This window comes from Sipha flava, unplaced genomic scaffold (genome assembly GCF_003268045.1).
Source record: "Sipha flava isolate LNK unplaced genomic scaffold, YSA_version1 110_pilon_pilon, whole genome shotgun sequence".
Classification (NCBI taxonomy): Eukaryota; Metazoa; Arthropoda; class Insecta; order Hemiptera; family Aphididae; genus Sipha; species Sipha flava.
The window spans coordinates 666907-686397 of NW_020271727.1; the positions used below are offsets into that span (position 1 = coordinate 666907).

At 25.5% G+C, this 19491-nt stretch overlaps 4 protein-coding genes across 5 annotated transcripts; 2 read left to right on the forward strand and 2 right to left on the reverse strand.

Moving 5' to 3' along the window:
* Positions 1-1749: 1749 nt before the first annotated feature.
* On the forward strand, positions 1750-7106 carry LOC112688328 (serine/arginine-rich splicing factor 4). 2 transcript variants are annotated; one of them, XM_025561485.1, is made up of 8 exons: positions 1750-1980; positions 3207-3278; positions 3351-3462; positions 5481-5931; positions 5992-6149; positions 6208-6385; positions 6444-6691; positions 6758-7106. In XM_025561485.1, the coding sequence occupies exons 2-8, from the start codon at positions 3215-3217 to the stop codon at positions 6972-6974; spliced, it is 1428 nt and encodes a 475-aa protein (XP_025417270.1). In that variant the 5' UTR covers positions 1750-1980; positions 3207-3214; the 3' UTR covers positions 6975-7106. The 2 variants fall into 2 exon arrangements, with proteins under 2 accessions (XP_025417270.1, XP_025417279.1); XM_025561494.1 differs by lacking the exon at positions 1750-1980 and adding an exon at positions 2780-3057.
* A 2046-nt stretch (positions 7107-9152) lies between these two features.
* LOC112688262 (NADH-cytochrome b5 reductase-like) lies at positions 9153-10379 on the reverse strand (the record flags this gene model as incomplete). The annotated part of the gene is made up of 2 exons (XM_025561370.1): positions 10248-10379; positions 9153-10049 (listed from the first exon to the last, which is right to left on the reverse strand). Coding segments are annotated over exons 1-2 (969 nt in total), but the record flags the coding sequence as incomplete, so codon positions are not given.
* Positions 10380-12357: 1978 nt separating this feature from the next.
* On the reverse strand, positions 12358-13189 carry LOC112688284 (TM2 domain-containing protein CG10795). Its single transcript, XM_025561403.1, has 3 exons — positions 12878-13189; positions 12726-12807; positions 12358-12662 (listed from the first exon to the last, which is right to left on the reverse strand). Exons 1-3 carry the CDS (start codon positions 13080-13082, stop codon positions 12365-12367), a joined length of 585 nt encoding a protein of 194 aa, XP_025417188.1. The 5' UTR covers positions 13083-13189; the 3' UTR covers positions 12358-12364.
* A 174-nt stretch (positions 13190-13363) lies between these two features.
* LOC112688251 lies at positions 13364-14702 on the forward strand. Its single transcript, XM_025561360.1, has 5 exons — positions 13364-13472; positions 13656-13878; positions 13938-14025; positions 14086-14316; positions 14372-14702. The coding sequence occupies exons 2-5, from the start codon at positions 13664-13666 to the stop codon at positions 14495-14497; spliced, it is 660 nt and encodes a 219-aa protein (XP_025417145.1). The 5' UTR covers positions 13364-13472; positions 13656-13663; the 3' UTR covers positions 14498-14702.
* Positions 14703-19491: the final 4789 nt, after the last annotated feature.

The window sequence follows — 19491 nt, forward strand, 5'->3', positions numbered from 1 at the left end:
CGCCCTCTCGTGACCTGTCCGTTTTCATGACACACGCAAATTGGTAAATTATTATGAAGGGCCGTATTAGCGCATAGGCACTATGGGCACTGTGCCTAGGGCCTACGGAAATGTGTGGCTACGATTTTTTTGTAGTATGCAAATTGGTATAAAAAAAAAAAATGTTATGGTTTTCGACAATTTATAATATAAATAAAGAAATATAAATTTTATATTATATATGTCTTGGATTAAAATTAATTTTTTTTTAACATTTGTTAAAACTTTTATCGTATAAAAATTTATAATAGTTATCATATAAAAGTTTAGATTTGATTTTCATGTTGTAAATATTATTGTTTTTAAAAGCTTAACACTGCATGAGATTCAACACTTCCTTTCCCAAAGAGAAGGTTTCTTAACCGTTTAAATACTGGACAACGGCCCCACAGCGGTTTTTCGTTCTTCAATATTTCGAACTTATTGTAAAACCTCCAGATCAGTGGCTTGCCGAGATAAAAATTTTTTTAATGCCAATTGCAAAGTCTAGTTTACCATCCATCCACCCATATTTTAATTAATTTCATTTAGAACTCATATATCAATATTTCTCTACCTAAATATATACAATAATTATGTGATTTACATATTATTATCCTATAACCACCCACCCCTTTACTTGATGCCTGGGCTTCATTTAGACTTATATTCGGCACGCCACTGTTCCAGATAATTTATACTTATAGCTCTGCGATAAATGACACCACGCAGTAAAAATTTTAATTATCTTCCATAAGTGTCATAATTATTATGATTTTTAAAGTTTTTATTATCAACATTGTTTAACATACCTACATACATTTTTAAGTAATATATTGCAAAATTTTATTGAGTCTCATCATAATAAATAATCATATTTATATCATACTTAAACTGAGATACGGGGTTTTTTTTTTAAATAAACTTTGTAATGATAATTCAAATATTAATATATATTTAAGAAAGTAACAAGTTTGTTTGGCTACTGTAACATTTTTAGTAGGTACCTACTAATTTAATATCCGAAAATTTGTTCATGGAAATAAAAAGTAGAAAAAACCTGCAATAACTTAATTATATACTTAATAAAAATGAATAGCTATTAATTTCATCGAATCTTTATGTTTTACTTCACACTGAAATAAAATAATATTTATTTTTATTTTTTCAGTCAATAGTTTTAGTTGAAACAGTTAAAACATTTAACATTTTAGATAACATGTATATATTTTATTTGTACATAACAGGTTTGATTTATGTAATTTCAAAGTATTGTAATGTATCTGATCAAAATTTACAAAATATTTGAATAAAGACTTCAACTAAAAACGAGCAATATTAAATGTCTAGCAATACCAATTACGATACCTATAACACATTTAAATTAATTGGGTAATGTACATAATAGTATGAGTTATTATAGAATAGACTTTATATTTATTTTCTGTAATCAATGGTAGAACAGAGCAACCCAAAATGGCATGCATTTTATTAAGTATATAAATAAAAATTATAAAATAAAACAAATATATTATTATTATCGTTGTTGTTGTGATAATGTACTCGCAGGTATTAGATAAGGAATTGGTATTAATCTATTCAGCGTTATGATAGTCTTTTCTTTCTGTCAATAATGGTTGGTGGTGACACTGTCATGTCTGTTGCTTTCGTTTGACAGCCTGTGTACTGGGGTCGATGTTTTTTGTTTTTTATTTATTTTATTATTATTTCGTTTTTTTTTTAATCGTAGCTACTCTTACCTTATTAATGTTTTGCAAATTATCGGTTTCGGAGACGCTTTCAATGTAAAAAAAAACTATAAAGCCTAGTGGAGACAGGAATCGCATTCCGACGGAATTGTGGTTGCGTTGTTCGAATTAGATTTAGTATTTTAATTCTTTGGTGTTTTATGAAAAAATAAATAAATATAAGTGAAAAGTGACACGTTCGTCGGTTCAATAAGTATGTATTTTATTGGCAATCTCGAATGGCTGAAATGATTTTTTTTAATTCTAATAACGACTTTAAATGTTATTATTTAAAAAAAAAAACCATATTCTGTTAAGAGTGTACGTAGAATGTTAAGTCGTCCGTTTCGTTAAACTCACCGTGAGTCGTTTCGTCGAATAATAATACAAATTTTTCGGAACGCGTTGTACCATGCTTCCGACTGGCGTCTACTTGGCGGGAGCCGTTCGTTGAAAGAAAATCGTTAACCGTCGAGTCGTTGTGTTACGTTGATCGATATCGTTTGTGTTGCGCTCAGATAGCTTTATCATCTGAACTTTATTTAATACTTTCAATGCCTTTGTCTAAAGCATGTTATAAGTTTTCACATTAGTTCTAGACAACATAACTCATTTAGCTCATTCACATAAGTATTATTTGTGATAATACTACTAAATTGTTGTGAATGTATTGCAAAATGTTTCACCTATCTGTGTCTAGACACTATCTTAAAATGTTAATATTTTTTGTTTGCAATTATTTTATTATTCCTTGGGAAATAACATAATTCTATAAAGTAAAGATTAATAAAAATAATATTTTTGATTTAAATCTTATCAATTTTTACTTAATAATTTGTTTAATAATTCAATTCAACTTATGTAAACTATTTTCTATGAGATTAAATATTTCCTTTTTGAGCAATAAAATTAATATTTTGTTAAAAAATTTTATTATAATTATCTTATTTAATGTATATCTTAAACATTTTCCCTTGATTTTTAAATTTTGTAAAAGTATGAAAACATTTTTTTTTTTCTAAAAAGTTCTTAGTTGAAAATATAACATTTCCAATTGAACTAAGTGAATTGCTTCTTTTTTATTCTTTATAAATAAAGTACCCATTAGTTTAAGTATAAATTTTTAACTGATTTTTAAATTAATGTTAAAAATATTAGCAAAGAGTATTGTTCCTACTGATTCCTTTCACCCCAATTTCCTTTTGCTTGGCATTTTCATTTATAAGTCGCAACTTATCATCTGGACATTTATGAATTCAAGTAATTCTGACAGCTCGACTAATAGTATGAAGTACGTCACAAATTGTTCAATTAAATATAATATTTTTATTACTAAATGGCCATGTTATGTTGTGTATAATAATATATAATTTATTATGTTATTATATTTGTTTATGGTTTTAAATGTATTTTAATATGATATTGTATACTGTCTTATAGTATTGAACATGTCTAGAAATGAAAGACATAGAGCTGATAAAAGAGCTTCTTCAAGTCGTGCTAGATCCAAAGGTATTTTTTTAAATTAATATTCTTAAAATATTAAAATTAAATTAAAATATTTTATATATTACTTAACTATAGATTCTCCAAGAAGAGAATTAGAAAATGTAGTTAAGAGAGCTCGAAAAGACAGAGATCAAAGTCAGTATTGGATTAATAAAGTTCTTGAAGCTGAAGAAAAAGATCCAAACAGGTACGTTTTTAAAAATTATTATATCTAATTTTATATCATTTGATATATCAATGTTATTATATGTATATAGATAGGTATATAGTTTTATTCTAGAATTTTATTTTAAAATATTTTGTATAAATTGTATAAATTATAAATTAATTTTTTATAAACATTTTAAATCTGATACACTGATTATATTTTTCAACTGTAAACACTAATATTTTTGTTAAGTGTTTTTTTTTTCTGTAAGTTGAATAATTTATCATATTTAATAATTTTTTATTTTTATTTTTTAAGTAAAAAGTTAAATAATCAAAAAAAAAACAGAAAAAAACATTTCTTTTAGGTTTTGCTCTCAGGACAATAAAATTGTTTTAAGATACCACCTCCTTTTCGTTTTTGCTTTTTAGATTTAAAATATCTATTATAAAAGAACTTTCAAACATTTATATTCTACTAGATATAATTTATAAGTATTATAATTATTATTTATAATTCACCAATAGATACTTTTAAAAAAGTAATTTTATACTGTAATTTAATGGGAATTGTACTGTTTATTGGTTCAGTGGTATATATCTGATCTAAAAGTTATAAGAGCACTAGAAATGTCGAGAATTAATTGTATAGATTATATTTATTTTCAAATTCATGTACCTTTGTCAATATAAATTGCATGAAAATTTAAAAAATTTCTTCTTTTCAACAGCTTAGCGGTCCATGTATGTCCATTGCTAACACCATTATCTCATTCCATTGGATCCTATCATTCTCATCTTCCATTTTTACGTTTTCATGAATCATTTTAAGATTTTTTCCTACTACATCCTTCCATTTTATTTGGGGTCTTCCTAGAGGTCTTTTCTTCACAATTCTTCCTTCTGTAACTTGTTTTATAATTTTTCCTTCTGCCCTCCAAACATGTTCCAGCCCATTATATCCTCTTGCTTCTGCTAAACGATAGTATATTTGATCTTCCATATAAATTTTGCAAGTCATTATTGTGTCTTCTTTCGTATGTTCTCTTTTCTCTATTATAGACTGGGCCGAACATTTTTCTGAGTACTTTTCTTTCTTTTGTACATAACTTAGCGTAATCACCTTTTGTAGTAACCCACGTCTCACATCCATATATCAACACTAGTCTCAAGTAACTTGTGTATAGAGTTACCTTCGATTCTCTCGATAATAGCTTCGATCTGAGTAGTTTTAGTAGACTATAACAACATCGGTTCGCACTAGCTACCCGTTCTTTTATTTCTTCATGTACATTATTTTTACTGTTTATGTTTATCCCTAAATATTTAAACACCTCTACTTTTTCAAAATCATAAGGATCAACTCGTACACTTAAATCATTTCTGTCCTTCCGTGAAATACACATGTATTTTGTTTTCTCTTGGTTGACTTCTAAACCCATAATCTTGCCTGCTTCCAAGAATTTTATTGTGGTTCGCTCCACTTCGTTTCTAGAATTCCCCAGAATGATCACAGCATCCATATAAGCAAGGATGATTTCAATTTATTTATGTAATTTAAAAAATTACATAAATTTTAGAACATTATAGTGTTAATACCAACAATTTTTTTTCCCTATTCAAATTTGTAGTGGCAAATTTGGATAAAAAAAAAATTATACTGCAATCATTTTCTGGGTTTTTCTATGAATCAAATTCTATGCATGGAATTTTTGATAGGTTTGTATATTATATTTTAATATTTTTTTTATTTAATTTCATAATGTTTCAATAAAGCTTACTGTATACATAATTTCTATAATGAACAAATAAAATAAAATAAGTCCTGAACAAAAATCAAAATTAATTATTGATGAATAAAAATAGTTCTCAATAGAAATTAATATAAATTGAGTATTTTCCTATATCATATAAAAATACTAAAATATAGAAAATCATCACTAATTTATTTTTTATTTTTCTGACTGTTTATTATTGATAAGTTTATTTTAAACCTACATTGTTTAATAATATGTATCTTGATCATGTATTAAAATGTATATGTAATATTTATTTCAGATGGAAACATTCTGGGTTTAAAGAATTATATACTGATAAAAGGTCTAGGTCAATCAGTAGACGTTCATCAAGTAGCTTCTCTTCTAGTTGTTCACGTTCATCTATTCACAGATCAACATCTCGTAGACGACGTAAACCACTTTCACGATCACCTGATTTAAGAAGATCACGTCGATCTTTATCTTTAAGACGAGGCTCTCCTTTAAATAGACGCCGATCACCATATCGAACTAGAAAATCTCCTTTATCTTTACATTCTAGAAGGAGGCGTAGATCATCTTCAGAGTCGCCAGTAGCCAATGGTTCACGTGCCAGACGATCAAGATCACTAAGTAGAAGACGAAGAACTTCTGTAATAAGTCGCAGTCGTAGAATACCTTCACCACCACCTAGAAGAAGAGGATCCAAAAAACATGGACGTAAACGTATTCGTAATTCGTCAGCTGAGGAGGTATATTTTTGTATTTATTAGGAAAAAATTGTTGATAATGATTTAAAATAAATGTTTTAGGTACGTTCTTCAAGTGTTAGTACATGTTCAGATTCTCATTGTTCAGTATGTGAAGCCAGAATACCAATTAGTAGACGTGAACCTCCACCAGAACCTTTAGCCAGGCCAAAATCTCCAAAAATGTCGAGACCGGTTATTCCCATACATGAACGTTCTAGGTGAGTAATTATTTTTATAATTATTTTAATTTTAATAATAATATAAATTTAATTTTAGGTCAAGATCATTTTCAGTACCGAGATACACACCTGTGGTGGAAGTAAGTTCCACTACTGGATTACCTAAAACTGGCCCACCTCCAGAGCCAGTACCTACTAAAACGAAACGTATTAAAAAAATAAAATCGCACAAGAAAAAAAAATCACATAGGTCAAAGTCTTCTCAAATTGAAACAGTAATTGTTATTTGTTTATTAATCAATTGCAATTTATTTAATGTATTATTACTACTAGGCTGTTCTACATCAACCAACAATTAAAGTAGAATCAATGTCTGAAGAAGAATCAAGTGTTGGTGGTTCAGATATGCCAATGAGTTCTTCTTCTGGAGGTCATTTAACATTATCTGAACGTTTTAGTAAGATGGCTCAAATGGGCCGTGCTCATGAGTTACCACAAAGAAGTCTTCGAGTGACAACTGGTGATGATTTTAGAGTTGAAATTGGTTCACCACCTCATCCATTCCCTACTCCAGCTATAGGGTAAATATTAAATTAATATTATTAAATATTAAATTTTTGTAAAAACTTAATTTAAAATGTTTTTAGGTCATTACCAGAGGGTACATCTATTGAAGATGTGAAAGGCCGTTTTGCCTATTATAAAGATCAAGGGTATTTAGGTGATTTAACATTAACTGATTATGTCAAATGGGAAGAATGGTGGTACAAATATCAAGATTGGTTAGAAGCAGAACGTGCATATGATGCTCATTTAGATAGGTATAGAGATAGAAGATATAGAGATGAGCCTCCTATATTTTGACATGAGAAAAACCACACACATGGTCATCAGCAATACAATGAATCCGAAGATGATGGATAATATAAAATAATAACTATAAGTAAAAAAAAAAAAACAGGTTTATAAAGTTATGGTAAAAACTTATGATCTGTGCATAAATGAATATTTTAATTGTATAAGATAACCCATGAAATACTACATATACATTTGATACCAAATATACTTAATAAAACAGCTTCCCTTATTGTGTGTTATCTTCACTATAGTTATTTACCTAGTTCATTTAAGTAGGTAAACAAAATTGAGTTATTATTAATTTGATTAATTTTAATTATTTTGAATAAAAAAAAAAAGTATTTATTTAACGCAGCTTTTATGTAATATAATTTGAGTATGATGTTATTTATAGACATGATGAAAATTACTTATAAAATTAAAATGTTGTGAAAGTGAATATAAAAAATGTTTGACGAACAGAAATGTATATCAAAATATTTGAGTCATTTATGGTTAATTAAGTAAAACTATATATTATATTTTTAATTTTAGTGAAAATTAATATTCAGTTGAAATACTGTTGTTGTTAAAAAAATATTTAATATAATTGATGTTTGAAATCAATTTTTGTTTTTTTTATTAACTCTATAGATATAGAATAATTTATGCAAATGTATTATTTTGCTTTCTTAGGTAAAATATGATATCAATACAAATATCAATTTTTATTGGATTTTTTTTTTTTAATTATTTGATGTATTGTATAGTTCAAATAACAAATTAACATATTAAATAAAATCTATCTTAATGAATTAAGGTACTATTGTTGTTGAATAATATTACATGGTTGTTATTTATTTATTATATAATGTCCAACAAAATGTTTAGTTCGTAATGATTATATGATGAATACTACATTAAATTGTATGATAACATTTTAATGATTTGTTAATTTGTTAAATTTAATTTATTCGCCTATCATATTAAATATTTAAATAAACAATTTAATTTAGAGTTGGAATAAGTAACAAGCTTTAAAAGGAAGTATGTAGGCAAAATAAAAAAAAATGATTTATGTGCTATACTACATTTGTTAATATATATATATATATATAATATGAATTTTTATGTTACATATTACTAATAAATATAAATGAGTTGGGTCACCAGCAAAAATGTGTCTCTCAGATTTAACCATAATTTTTTGTACTAAAGTTAATAATTGTAATATAAAATAAAACGAATATTTAGGTAGTCAAAAAAATATATATCTAATTTTAAATTTTAAGATAAGTAATTATAATAAATACCTTATATATTAGATTTAATTACAAATAATATTAATATCCATCATATATTTTACACCAATCCAAATCATAATTTATTAAGGATGATTTTTAACAAACTTTTAGTATAGAAATATTTATTTCTTAACATTTGGTGTTGAATTCCATAAACTTCTGAGTGACACACAATAAATATTAAATAAATATGGCATGACAGAATTACTTATTAACCTTTAGGCTTTAAAAATAAATCTAATGATTATTACAAAAATGTCTTCAGTTTAATGCTTATTTTGTGTAAATAATCTTTATTTAGAATAAACTGTATAAGGATAAAAAAGGTATATTTACTAGTAAATTGTTCCAATAAATGTTTGTTATCAATTGTTTAGTAAAACAGATGGTGGAGAGATTACTGCCAGACTGTGATGTACAACAGTATAAGGCAAGCGCTTCTCTGCATTTTTCCCATGTGATTTAAGTGATGTTTTAAGTGTAATCCGTTAAATAAATATTAGATATTAAAATTGATTTTCTTTTCTTTTGTTCAGTCAATATACATTTAATAAAGTTATTAACTTGGTTGAAATAATTTCTTTATAAGCATCACTTTTAAAAATTTTAATTGTTAAAAGGGAGTGAATTATTTCTTTAATTTTTGATGAAGACACCGTAGAATAAAAATATTTGTTTTCAAATTTTAAATTAAAACTAATTTTAATATTATTATAGTATGAATAGGCATGTAAGGAAACAATATTTAAAATAAAAAAAAATTGTTTAATTTATTTTTTAATTGATTTTGATATTTTAATTACTATTCAATATTATTTAAGCTTATAATTACATAAATCACTTAAAAACTAAATATATATATTAATATAAAAATAAATAATATTTTTACCTAGGATAAGTCTTTATTATTATTATGAAAAATTTTAATATTATCCTTTTTAATATTGACTATTTTCAATTCATTGAAAATAAATTGATTAAATTCATCATTTCCACAAATGAGCCATAAAGTTTGTAAGCTTTGTTGTTGGTTAATTATTTCTTCAATAATATCATGTGAAATTCTTCCTTCTGAAATATTTTCATTGTACCAAAATGACTTTGAACATAATGACCAATTATTCTCTCTAGTTAAATATAAAAACACTGTACAATTCCAATAAGCTGAATATTCAGCTAATGTTTTGCGCATTAGTATACCATTAAGAGTTTTACATGAATAGTGTAATTTTAATAATATATCGCACTTGTCGTTATTTAAAATTGACCTTATAAGACCTAAATAGGCAGCTATACCTGTACCAGCACAAAACATAACAATTGATTCATAACCTTTATAATCAATCCCACCTGAAGGCCCACGTACAAAAATAATATCATTTATTTTCTTTTTTAACAATAATTTGGTAAATTTTCCATTGGGATAAGCCTTAATTATGACATCAAACGAACAATTATCACTCAACGCCACAGGTGTATATGGTCTAATAACTCCATCTGATTTAACGAACACGTGTTGGGTGTCAGTGATTGGCAATCGCCCTTTGCTTAGTGGGATAGCAGCGAATGTATACATGTAAACATCATTACCCAGTTCTTGAAAGGAAATTATCTTGTAATCTTTGAACTTAGTAATTGACAGTAAATCTCGTCGAAGTTGATCTCCTTCACAATTTTGACGGCGATTCCAGCGAGAATATTCTTCTTCGTATACATCCAAAATGCAGGGTACACATCCTGAACCGCAGCAATCCAATGTAGACGGGCGTTCTGGCGGAGGATCGTATATGGACATTTTCTATTCGTTACCATAAGAAAAAATGTTTTTAATCATGATTAATATTGAACTATGTTTATTAGTATTACTCTACACATTAATTCATTATGAAAGTACCAAACTGAACTCGCCAGTACTCATTGGTTAAAACTAATTAGTTACGTACTCAAAAATTAATTTACTAACAGTAGACACTGAGTTTAATACAATCATACTGACCGCAATTGCTCTGTTATCATTGTTTTTGGTTGGGTTCATGCCACATATATACAAACTATATATGTGGTTCATCCACTGTTCATAGATGTATATATATATATATATTAATTAACTGTGGGATTCATCAGGTTGTCTCATCAATACTGCATGGGTTGCATGGCTGTATCCAGCTTTTATTTTTTGGGGTGGGGGTTTCATTTTAATATAAAACTATAACATCATTTTCAAGAATTTGAATTAAATATATATATATATATATATATATATATATATTTTCACGATATTCAGGATTATCAAAAAAAGTCAATATAAATGTTTTGCAATGTAATTGAAAGTAATTTCAAGGGGAGAGGTTTGAACTCGGAACCCCTTTCTTGAATACGGCTATGATGGGTCGTATTTATCAATGAAAATAGTTGTATCACAGAATAGATTAAATAAATCATAAAGTAATAATTAAATAATTATCTTGTGGTTGCAGCGCTAAATAGTTTAAACTTATAAATTATTTCATATTATTTTTAGCTGCTGCAGAATATACATAAAACTAAATTCTATTTTAATGGCGATGGCAGAAAAATATTTTGAGGGGATTTTAAATTCTTTTCAACATAAGTACCAACTTTTTAATTTTAATAAGTAGATTAAATATTAGTTAAAATAGATACTAAATGTGTTATTATTAAGTTTATTGAAACTATGAATAATGTTCAATGATGATATGATATTATATATATAAATATATCTTAAAATAATTGTATAATTTACAAATTAAAAGAGAAATTTGAGGAAGGGATTATATCCTGTTACCCTCTCTCCTCCTCCAAGCTACGCCAGAATACTATTTTATGATTCTTTTTCTTGAAGTACCATTCAATATGTTACAAAGTAAATGACAAAATATTATTTTTTAAATTTTTTTATAAAGTTTGCATTTCATACAGAATAAATTTAGCATAATAATAATTTGTGGTTCACATTCATAAACTCCATAATTATATATATTCATTATAACTGTTTATTTTTTTAAACTTTTTAACTTAACTAGTTAATTTTCTAATAAACTTTTTAACTTAACTAGATTGACTGACAGTTGAAATAACTTAGCTTTTTATAGTTGATTTAAAAAGGATCTATAAAGTTAATAAAATTTTTTAAATTTTTCATTTATACAAAAATCATGAAAAAGTAAAATGGTCATATAGACTGTAAATCAGATGTCATATAAGATTTTGTTGGTTGGGTACCCACCTTTGGGTATTGGGTTCTGAATACAGAATGTTATGTATAAAGAATTTTAACTATAAAGATAAATAAATACGGTAGCGAGTGGCCTCTTGATGTACATTGTACAATATTATAGAATTTTTCAAACACTTCAACGCCACTGCTGTATATTATGATAAAAAATTCAATAGATTTTTTTATTATAATTTAGGAAATATATCTTTCTGAAGAACGAAGTCACTTTTTATGTAATTTACTTACTAATTAAAAAAGTAGATTAACTTTTTTTAAACTGAGTTAAGTTAATATTTTTTTTCTTATTAACTTATAACTTATTGAATTAAATTTATGAATTATTAACTGTTAATTTTTAACTTAGGTATTGATCTTGTGTTCTCTTAACTTAACTCAAGTTAATTATTTTCATTAACTTGCCCACCTTTGGATACAACTTTTTAAGTTTTTTCTATAGGCACTTATATGCTATAAAATTAATTAGTACGTATACAATGTATATCTTCACTGATTATAATTACCTACTTTATTTATTATTAATAATTGCAGACAAAGAGGAATGCAAGTAATAGGAAAGAGTGGAGAATTGCTACAAACCAACCTCAGGAGTTAAAACTACAGAAGAAGAAAAATAATTGCAGACCATTGCATCCTATATTGAAATATTAATCTAACATTTTAATGTGATCATCTATGGAAATGAGAAATTGAATATAGTGCCTGTTACCTGTAATAATAGTTTAATTATATAAATACATTTACATTATTTTTGTATGATAAATTTTATAACTTTAATGATGTAAATATCTTGTAGTTTTAAGGAACAACATAGAATAGGTATATTTTTTTTATGAAAAACGTACAATAATTATTGTTTATAGCTCATTATGATTAATATTCCAATCATCTTGAGGTTGTTTGTAAGTTTCATTATTCATAAGAACAAAGTTAATGCCTGGACCATAATATGGAATAATATAGTGGGATCCATCAGCAGGACGTACAATCTGAGTTGCTATCAGAACAACGTCAATTAATTGTCCAATGAACATGAAACCAAGCGTACATAGTTTCAGTAGACCTATTGCAGGATAACCAAGGTAGAAGCGGTCTACACCAAACATGCCCAAAAAAATTGACAGTAATAGTGTTGTATCATAGTGATAACCATTGCTAGAATATCAATTGTTAAATTAGTTAAGAATTCTTAACTGTAACATAATAACATAAACTCACGTCCATTTGCACGGGAATTCTTTCCAAAATGTTGAGTTTTTCGTTTCTAAGCACACAATACCATCACCTGCTTTACACCTTACTTGAAAATAAATTAAAAATATAAATTTCATTTAGAGTGAAAATAATTCTAACTGATAAAGTGTCAAAACCTTGAGCAATATTATCTTTAGTGCAACCCCGTAACTGCTGAGTTTCTGGATCAATTAATTCATATGTTGGGTCAGGGCATATGAACTGGCCCATCCGTAGATTTTTACAATCCGTTTGGTATTCAACTGTCTTACCAGACCCAGGAGAATGTGCAAAGTGTACAAAATAAGTCAATATGATAAAGAATAGCTCCGCAGAAGCCATGACGACCGCATTATTGTGAAAAAATAATATTCTATATTACCTAAAATATCTTTTTTATAATGTAATTATAACTGTAGACATTAGTATAATGAAAACATTTAATATATAGAATAGAATATTGCAGTAAACGAATGTTGATTAGAAATTTAATGATAAGATATCTTATTGATTAAAATGAATTCCTTATTTTTCGAGTTATATAGATAATAGAAACAGTGGCACCAATCCGTTTATAATAATTATGTCATAATATCTTTGCCAGGTTATTTTGGAGAAAATGTATTACATTTTAAAATAAAAATCATACATTAAACTACTATTTTTAAAATTTTTTTACATTTTAGTAATACTTATGAAAAACTGAGAGCGGATAAATTTGTACAAATACCTGTATGCTTGGTTTTATAAATGTTCCTAATAAATATTTTTATTTGTTTGAATTCTTAAAAATCAATAATTTCTATGATTAAACAAAATATATATAATTCTTACAGCTGAAATTTAGAATTTGTGAATCTTGTATCATCACTGTTATCTGTAACGTGCATGAATATTTAGTTATTGTATTTTTAGAAAATATCATGATGCTGGAAAAATATTTTAATGAATCGATGCTGAATGATGTACACGAAACAGTCAGGGATGTTTGGATGAGAACATTATTGGAACGTTACAGTGCGCCTGATCGCAGGTGCCATGGTTTAGATGATCTAAATGATTGTTTTCAACAATTTGAAACAGCTAAAAGCAATATAAAAAATCCCAATGCAGTCATTTTAGCTATAATATTTCGATAGTAAGTATGAATAGTAATAATTTGATGGTTAAACTAATAGATATTTTACTTTATTTTAGTTTTGAATATGACCCAAAAATAGCTGACTGTAGTGAAGCCAATATCAATCATTTTCGAAAGTTTTCAGAAGAGTCTAAACTCAACATGGTATGTTTTAAGTATATGATTATTGTTGATATATGTGATTTAAATGTGATTTTTCCTTAGGATACAGTTTTATGTGATAATGTAATTTTATTACTAAAAGTCGGTGCCATTAATAGTACAGATGAACATAAAACTGAAGGGTGTTATGGATGTGAAGATAAACACTACTTTTTAGATGTAGACATGGCCATCCTAGGCATGGGACCAGCTGATTATGAAAAATATACAAATAATGTTCGTGAGGAATATGCTTTTCTTAATGATGAAACCTATAAAGAATTACGTGTTAAGGTATGTTATAATAAGAAATGCAATGCTATTAATTAATGTTGTTTCATGTTCACAGGTTCTTGAAAGTTTTTTGCAAATACCAAATATTTATGCAACAAAGTTGTTTAGAGATAAATATGAATCTGTGGCTAGAAATAATATTCAAAGGGAGATCAATTCTCTAAAATCGGGAACTTTCTAAAAATATAACTTATCCTTAATATATTATTATTTCTTTTAATTTTATTTTCCCATTAAATTGTATGTGCCGGTCAGGGTGTTATGTTTTAAATTATTTTCCATAAAAAACACAAAAATAGAATCTACTTAAATGTTTAGTAGGTATTATATATTTATAACAAATAATTAGTATAACCAGATGTCATTATATTATTTATTTATTTTTAAGTACCATATATTTACATTTGATGGTATTATACACATTTTCAGTATAATTTATAGATTTTAATATTCAGCCTAACATTATGTAACTAATTTTTAATAGTTCATAGAATTGATAGTATTTAGTTGTAATATTGTTGTGTTTGATGAAATATCTTTGTCTATTTATGTAAATAATACAAAAAAAAATTTAAAAAAAATATTTGTAAATTATTTATACATGTTAGTGTTAGATTTATTGTTATATTAAGTAAATTAATTATTGTAGTGAAGATTCAGGGGTGTCATTTCATAATTTGCTAGTATAGGGCAAATTAATGACTAGTCCAATACCTAAAAATGAAATAATTATTACTTATTAGCTTATATACCTTTCAAAAAGCCACTTGTATCAATCCTTTAATTAATATTATTGTTTTTAAATTAATATCAAGAAAAATTTATTTCTGATTAATTTTTTTTATATATTATATACTAAAATAAACTCCAATGTATACTAAAATAAAAAATAAAAATATTAATAAAATATAATATCCTAATTACTAAAAAAATTTATCTGCCCAAATATATTTAATTACTTTAAATATTACATTACAGCGACTATTCATTTTAAAATGATTTGATAAGATATTAAAACCTAGATGTTTCAAGATCTCCCAATAAAACCTGTTTAAGTAACCCATAATAATATGTATTGCAGTTTGTATTTATGTAGGTTGAAAATAATTAATATCCAGCCAAAAACTACATGTAAAACTATAGTTGAACAAATACGTACTTCAACCTTCTTTAAGTTACATCCCTATGAACAATATATTTAAATTTTAATTAGAAAACACTTGTGTAAGAGGTATTTAAATATGGAGCATAATTTTAATAATTTTATTTCAAAATTAAACTATTATCATTGTATAATTAATTAATGTGACTAATTATTTTTAATGATAAATTTTAATACTTATTCTAATTTATTTTTTAATCGAAATTTTACTATCTCAAGAGATAGTGAAATTTTAAATTTTTGTATTATTTTCTAACTTTTTGCTAAACTTATAATTGTTTCTTAATATTGTAGATGTCGTACATTAATATTATTGAATATTTACTAATATATAAATAAATATAATTGAAATGTATATTATAAGTATGTTAAACTTAATCAAGTCATGATATTCTAATGTGTGCTTAAATTTACTAATTTCGTATTTAATATGTGTTTAAAAAATTAAAATTACTAAAGAAAGCTTATTAAATAATTTCTGCTTTTGTAGATTAAATACAATTCCAATAAGTTATTAATATTTTTTTAATCGTTCTAAAGAAATCATTTATCTGTTTAATTTATTAAATTTTATTGATATCTGATTTTTTTTTTGTAGCGATTATTTAAGTATAATTTTATTTATTGTAAATTAAATAAAATGATGGTGAATTTTTGAAACATATATTTTTATTGAAAAATTAGTCAGTTAAATTCATACTATTATGTATATATTATTGAGTTTGTCGTATCAAACTAATTCAAACTTGTTTTACTGTTGAAGCTGATAATTCTTGTGGTTTAATCACAGATAATATGAAATGTATGTGTAGTTTAACTAATAAGACTTAATTGTAATTATTTATAATAGTTATTTGTTTATATTAATTTTTATTATTTATTTTCTAAAGTCTAAAAACTCTAATTCATTAATTTTTAATAACAAATATATCTTAGACACTTTTTAGGACACTCAACCACATATAAAAAACTATTTCTTCTCTCTTAAATTTGTTTCATTAAAAATATAATAATTATAATATGAATTTGCAATGTCGTATAGTGTTCTTGTTTAGACTGATATTTATACATTCAAATATAATATGCCATGGGTTAAGTATATTAAAAATTTAATTTATGAATATACTCATTAATTTATTAATATATATTTGAATCACTTTTTTTGTGTCTACATAATTATTTACAACAATTTAATTGTAATTTACCATGTTAGAAATGTGTGTGATTTATTTATAATATACGTATTGGATTAACAAAATAATTAAAATTAAGATTGTAAAGTAGATTATTAATTATAATACAATTATTCTAATACTTAAAATAAAAAAAAGGTGTTTGTAATCAAGCGTTAATTAAAAATTAAAAATTAACTGCATGAAAATGTAAATGTTTGCATTTAAATACTACCTACTAATAATATAAAGACATTTGCTATGACATTAGATAATCTCTTAAACTTTTTTTTTTTTGTAAATACTGAATGGCGAGAGTCCCCTGAGAGCATTGCTACCTCATCATCCAGCTTTATTTATTGAAAACAAATAATTAAAAATACTGAATAAGATTGACTATTTAAATTGGATTAAATTAATACTAACAGATCTCATGTGTAGAAGGAGTAATAATAATAAATATTAGGGTTGCCATACGTCCCAAAAAATGTCTTCAAGACGTCTATACGGCTTAGAGGTTTAGAGAAAATATAGAATTATTATAATTGAATTTCGACGATTTTATCTCGGAGTACAATTTTGATCGTAATAAATTAAAAATACATAATAAAAGAAAAATATTTGTAATTTATACATATATAGTATATCATATATTTTATTTCACATAGGTAATATTTTAAAATATTATATTACCGGCCATTAATGTTCCACTCAATTTATTAAGTTATATAAGAAGTATATTACTCAGTAATGTGTTTGTTTTGTTCCGTATTTGCCTTATAAATGTATGGCAACCTTAAGTAATAATATTCATCCCTCCTTCACAAAATGTTCAAATACAAGAGTACATAACTACATAACCGGACCTGTGAAGGCCCTTCGTCTTTTTGCCCTAGTGGTCAGTGGCGGTTTTTAGGGGGGAGGCGAAGGGGGCGCTCCCCCCATTGGATTTTTTTGTGTTAACGATTATGTCATATTATTTTCACAATATAATATGTTCAAAATTTTTTTGTAATTATTTATTGATTTTTTTTTTTTGATATCAGCATGAACTTTGAATTGATAACAATGGAACAATATACGTTATTTTTAATTAAAATTTCACTAAAATATGCTTAAATTGCTTTAAATTTTTTACTTCAGTTATGTATTTATTATTCATGTTTTTGTTTAGATTATAGCCAAATCAATGGACTTTTTACTATATTTTTATATAACATAATGTACATGGTTAGAGATAAGTATGATTCAGAGGCTATTATTTTATAAAGATTCCAATAAAACTAAATGTTTAAATTATGAAATAAAAAATGAAAGTTATATGTCAATTAATTATTATAGGACCATAAACCAATTGTATTCTTTATTTGATATATGTAATTATGGTGAGTGCCAAAAAAAACCAAAAAAATTTAAAATAGCCCCCCCCCCCTTGATGTTTTATCAAAACCGCCACTAACAGTGGTGTACCCAGGTCATTATTTCTTACTATTTCTTAAAATAGAAAATTACTTAAAATAATAATGTCACCGCTACAACAATTGTAATAATAGACACAAGGAATTTGGTTTTTATGTAATGATAAAATATTATATTTTAATATTATATATATAGTATATTTATAAAAATAATATGAAACTAATGTCTAATTTTCATATTTTTCATATCATAAATTTGTATCAATTAAATCCATATCAATCAATCCAGGGACGGACGCAGAAAAATTTTTTTTGGGGGGGGGGTTTGAAAAAATAAGAATAATTACCGTCAGGCCCGTATTTAAAAATTTGGCACCCCCGGGCATATTATTTATGCCCCTCAAAAAAAAAAAAAAAAAAAAATAATTATAATAATATAACATAATAAAACATACTATTTTCTTTTTTTTATTGTTTTATTTTTTTTCATTAGGTACATCATTTTTAAAATTAATTTTGCTAAAATATTTTTCCGCCCCTGAGATTTGACGCCCCTGGACATGTGCCTAACTGTGCCCCCTCTAAATACGGGCCTGATTACCGTTATTTTTAAATAATTGACTATTGACTAAAGATTGACTATTGTCGATCGATATTACATGACCATAGAACACAACATTTAAGGAAACCGTCAATCATAATTTTTATTTATTGATAATAAGCGAATTCCAAACATGGATTATTTTTACAAAGTATTGCCTTGAGTATTGTATTGAGTTTTAAGTACCAATACCTTTTAGAATGTTTGAAAAATTACAAATTATTACAAATTCACTTATCTTAACAAAATATTTTTTTTCTAGCATATTTTAATCGTATTTTGAACAATTCATTTTTTTTAAGGTATATAAGGTAGGATAACTACGTTTGAAATTAATCATCCATTCATTTCGGTAGGGGGAGGGGGTTTTGAACCCTCAAAACTCCTCTCTGCTTCCACCACTGAATCAATCATATCATCAACTGATATATTTATTTCCTTGTAAATATGCTATAGTACAATTCCACATAAGCAATTTTGGCTAATATAAGTAAATTTTGTTCCTAGTTTAATTATTGAAGTACATAAAAGTTCTTGTAAAATTGATAGTTTTAATAAGAATCAATTTTATCTTACTACAAAAGAACAATAAACTAGATTCTCTACTTTATTTTCTATGCTGGTTCGTCTTATAAATGGTCCGGAAGAACGTTTTAACCAAGGAACTGTTAATATTATTAGTTTAATGAATAATTTGTTAAATTTGAACATATCTAAGCCAGATTTAAATATTCTGTCTAATTATTTTAAATGTAATAAAGATGAATTAATAAGTGAAATTTAAATTTTAAAAAGAGATTATACTAATCTCATAAAAAAAAA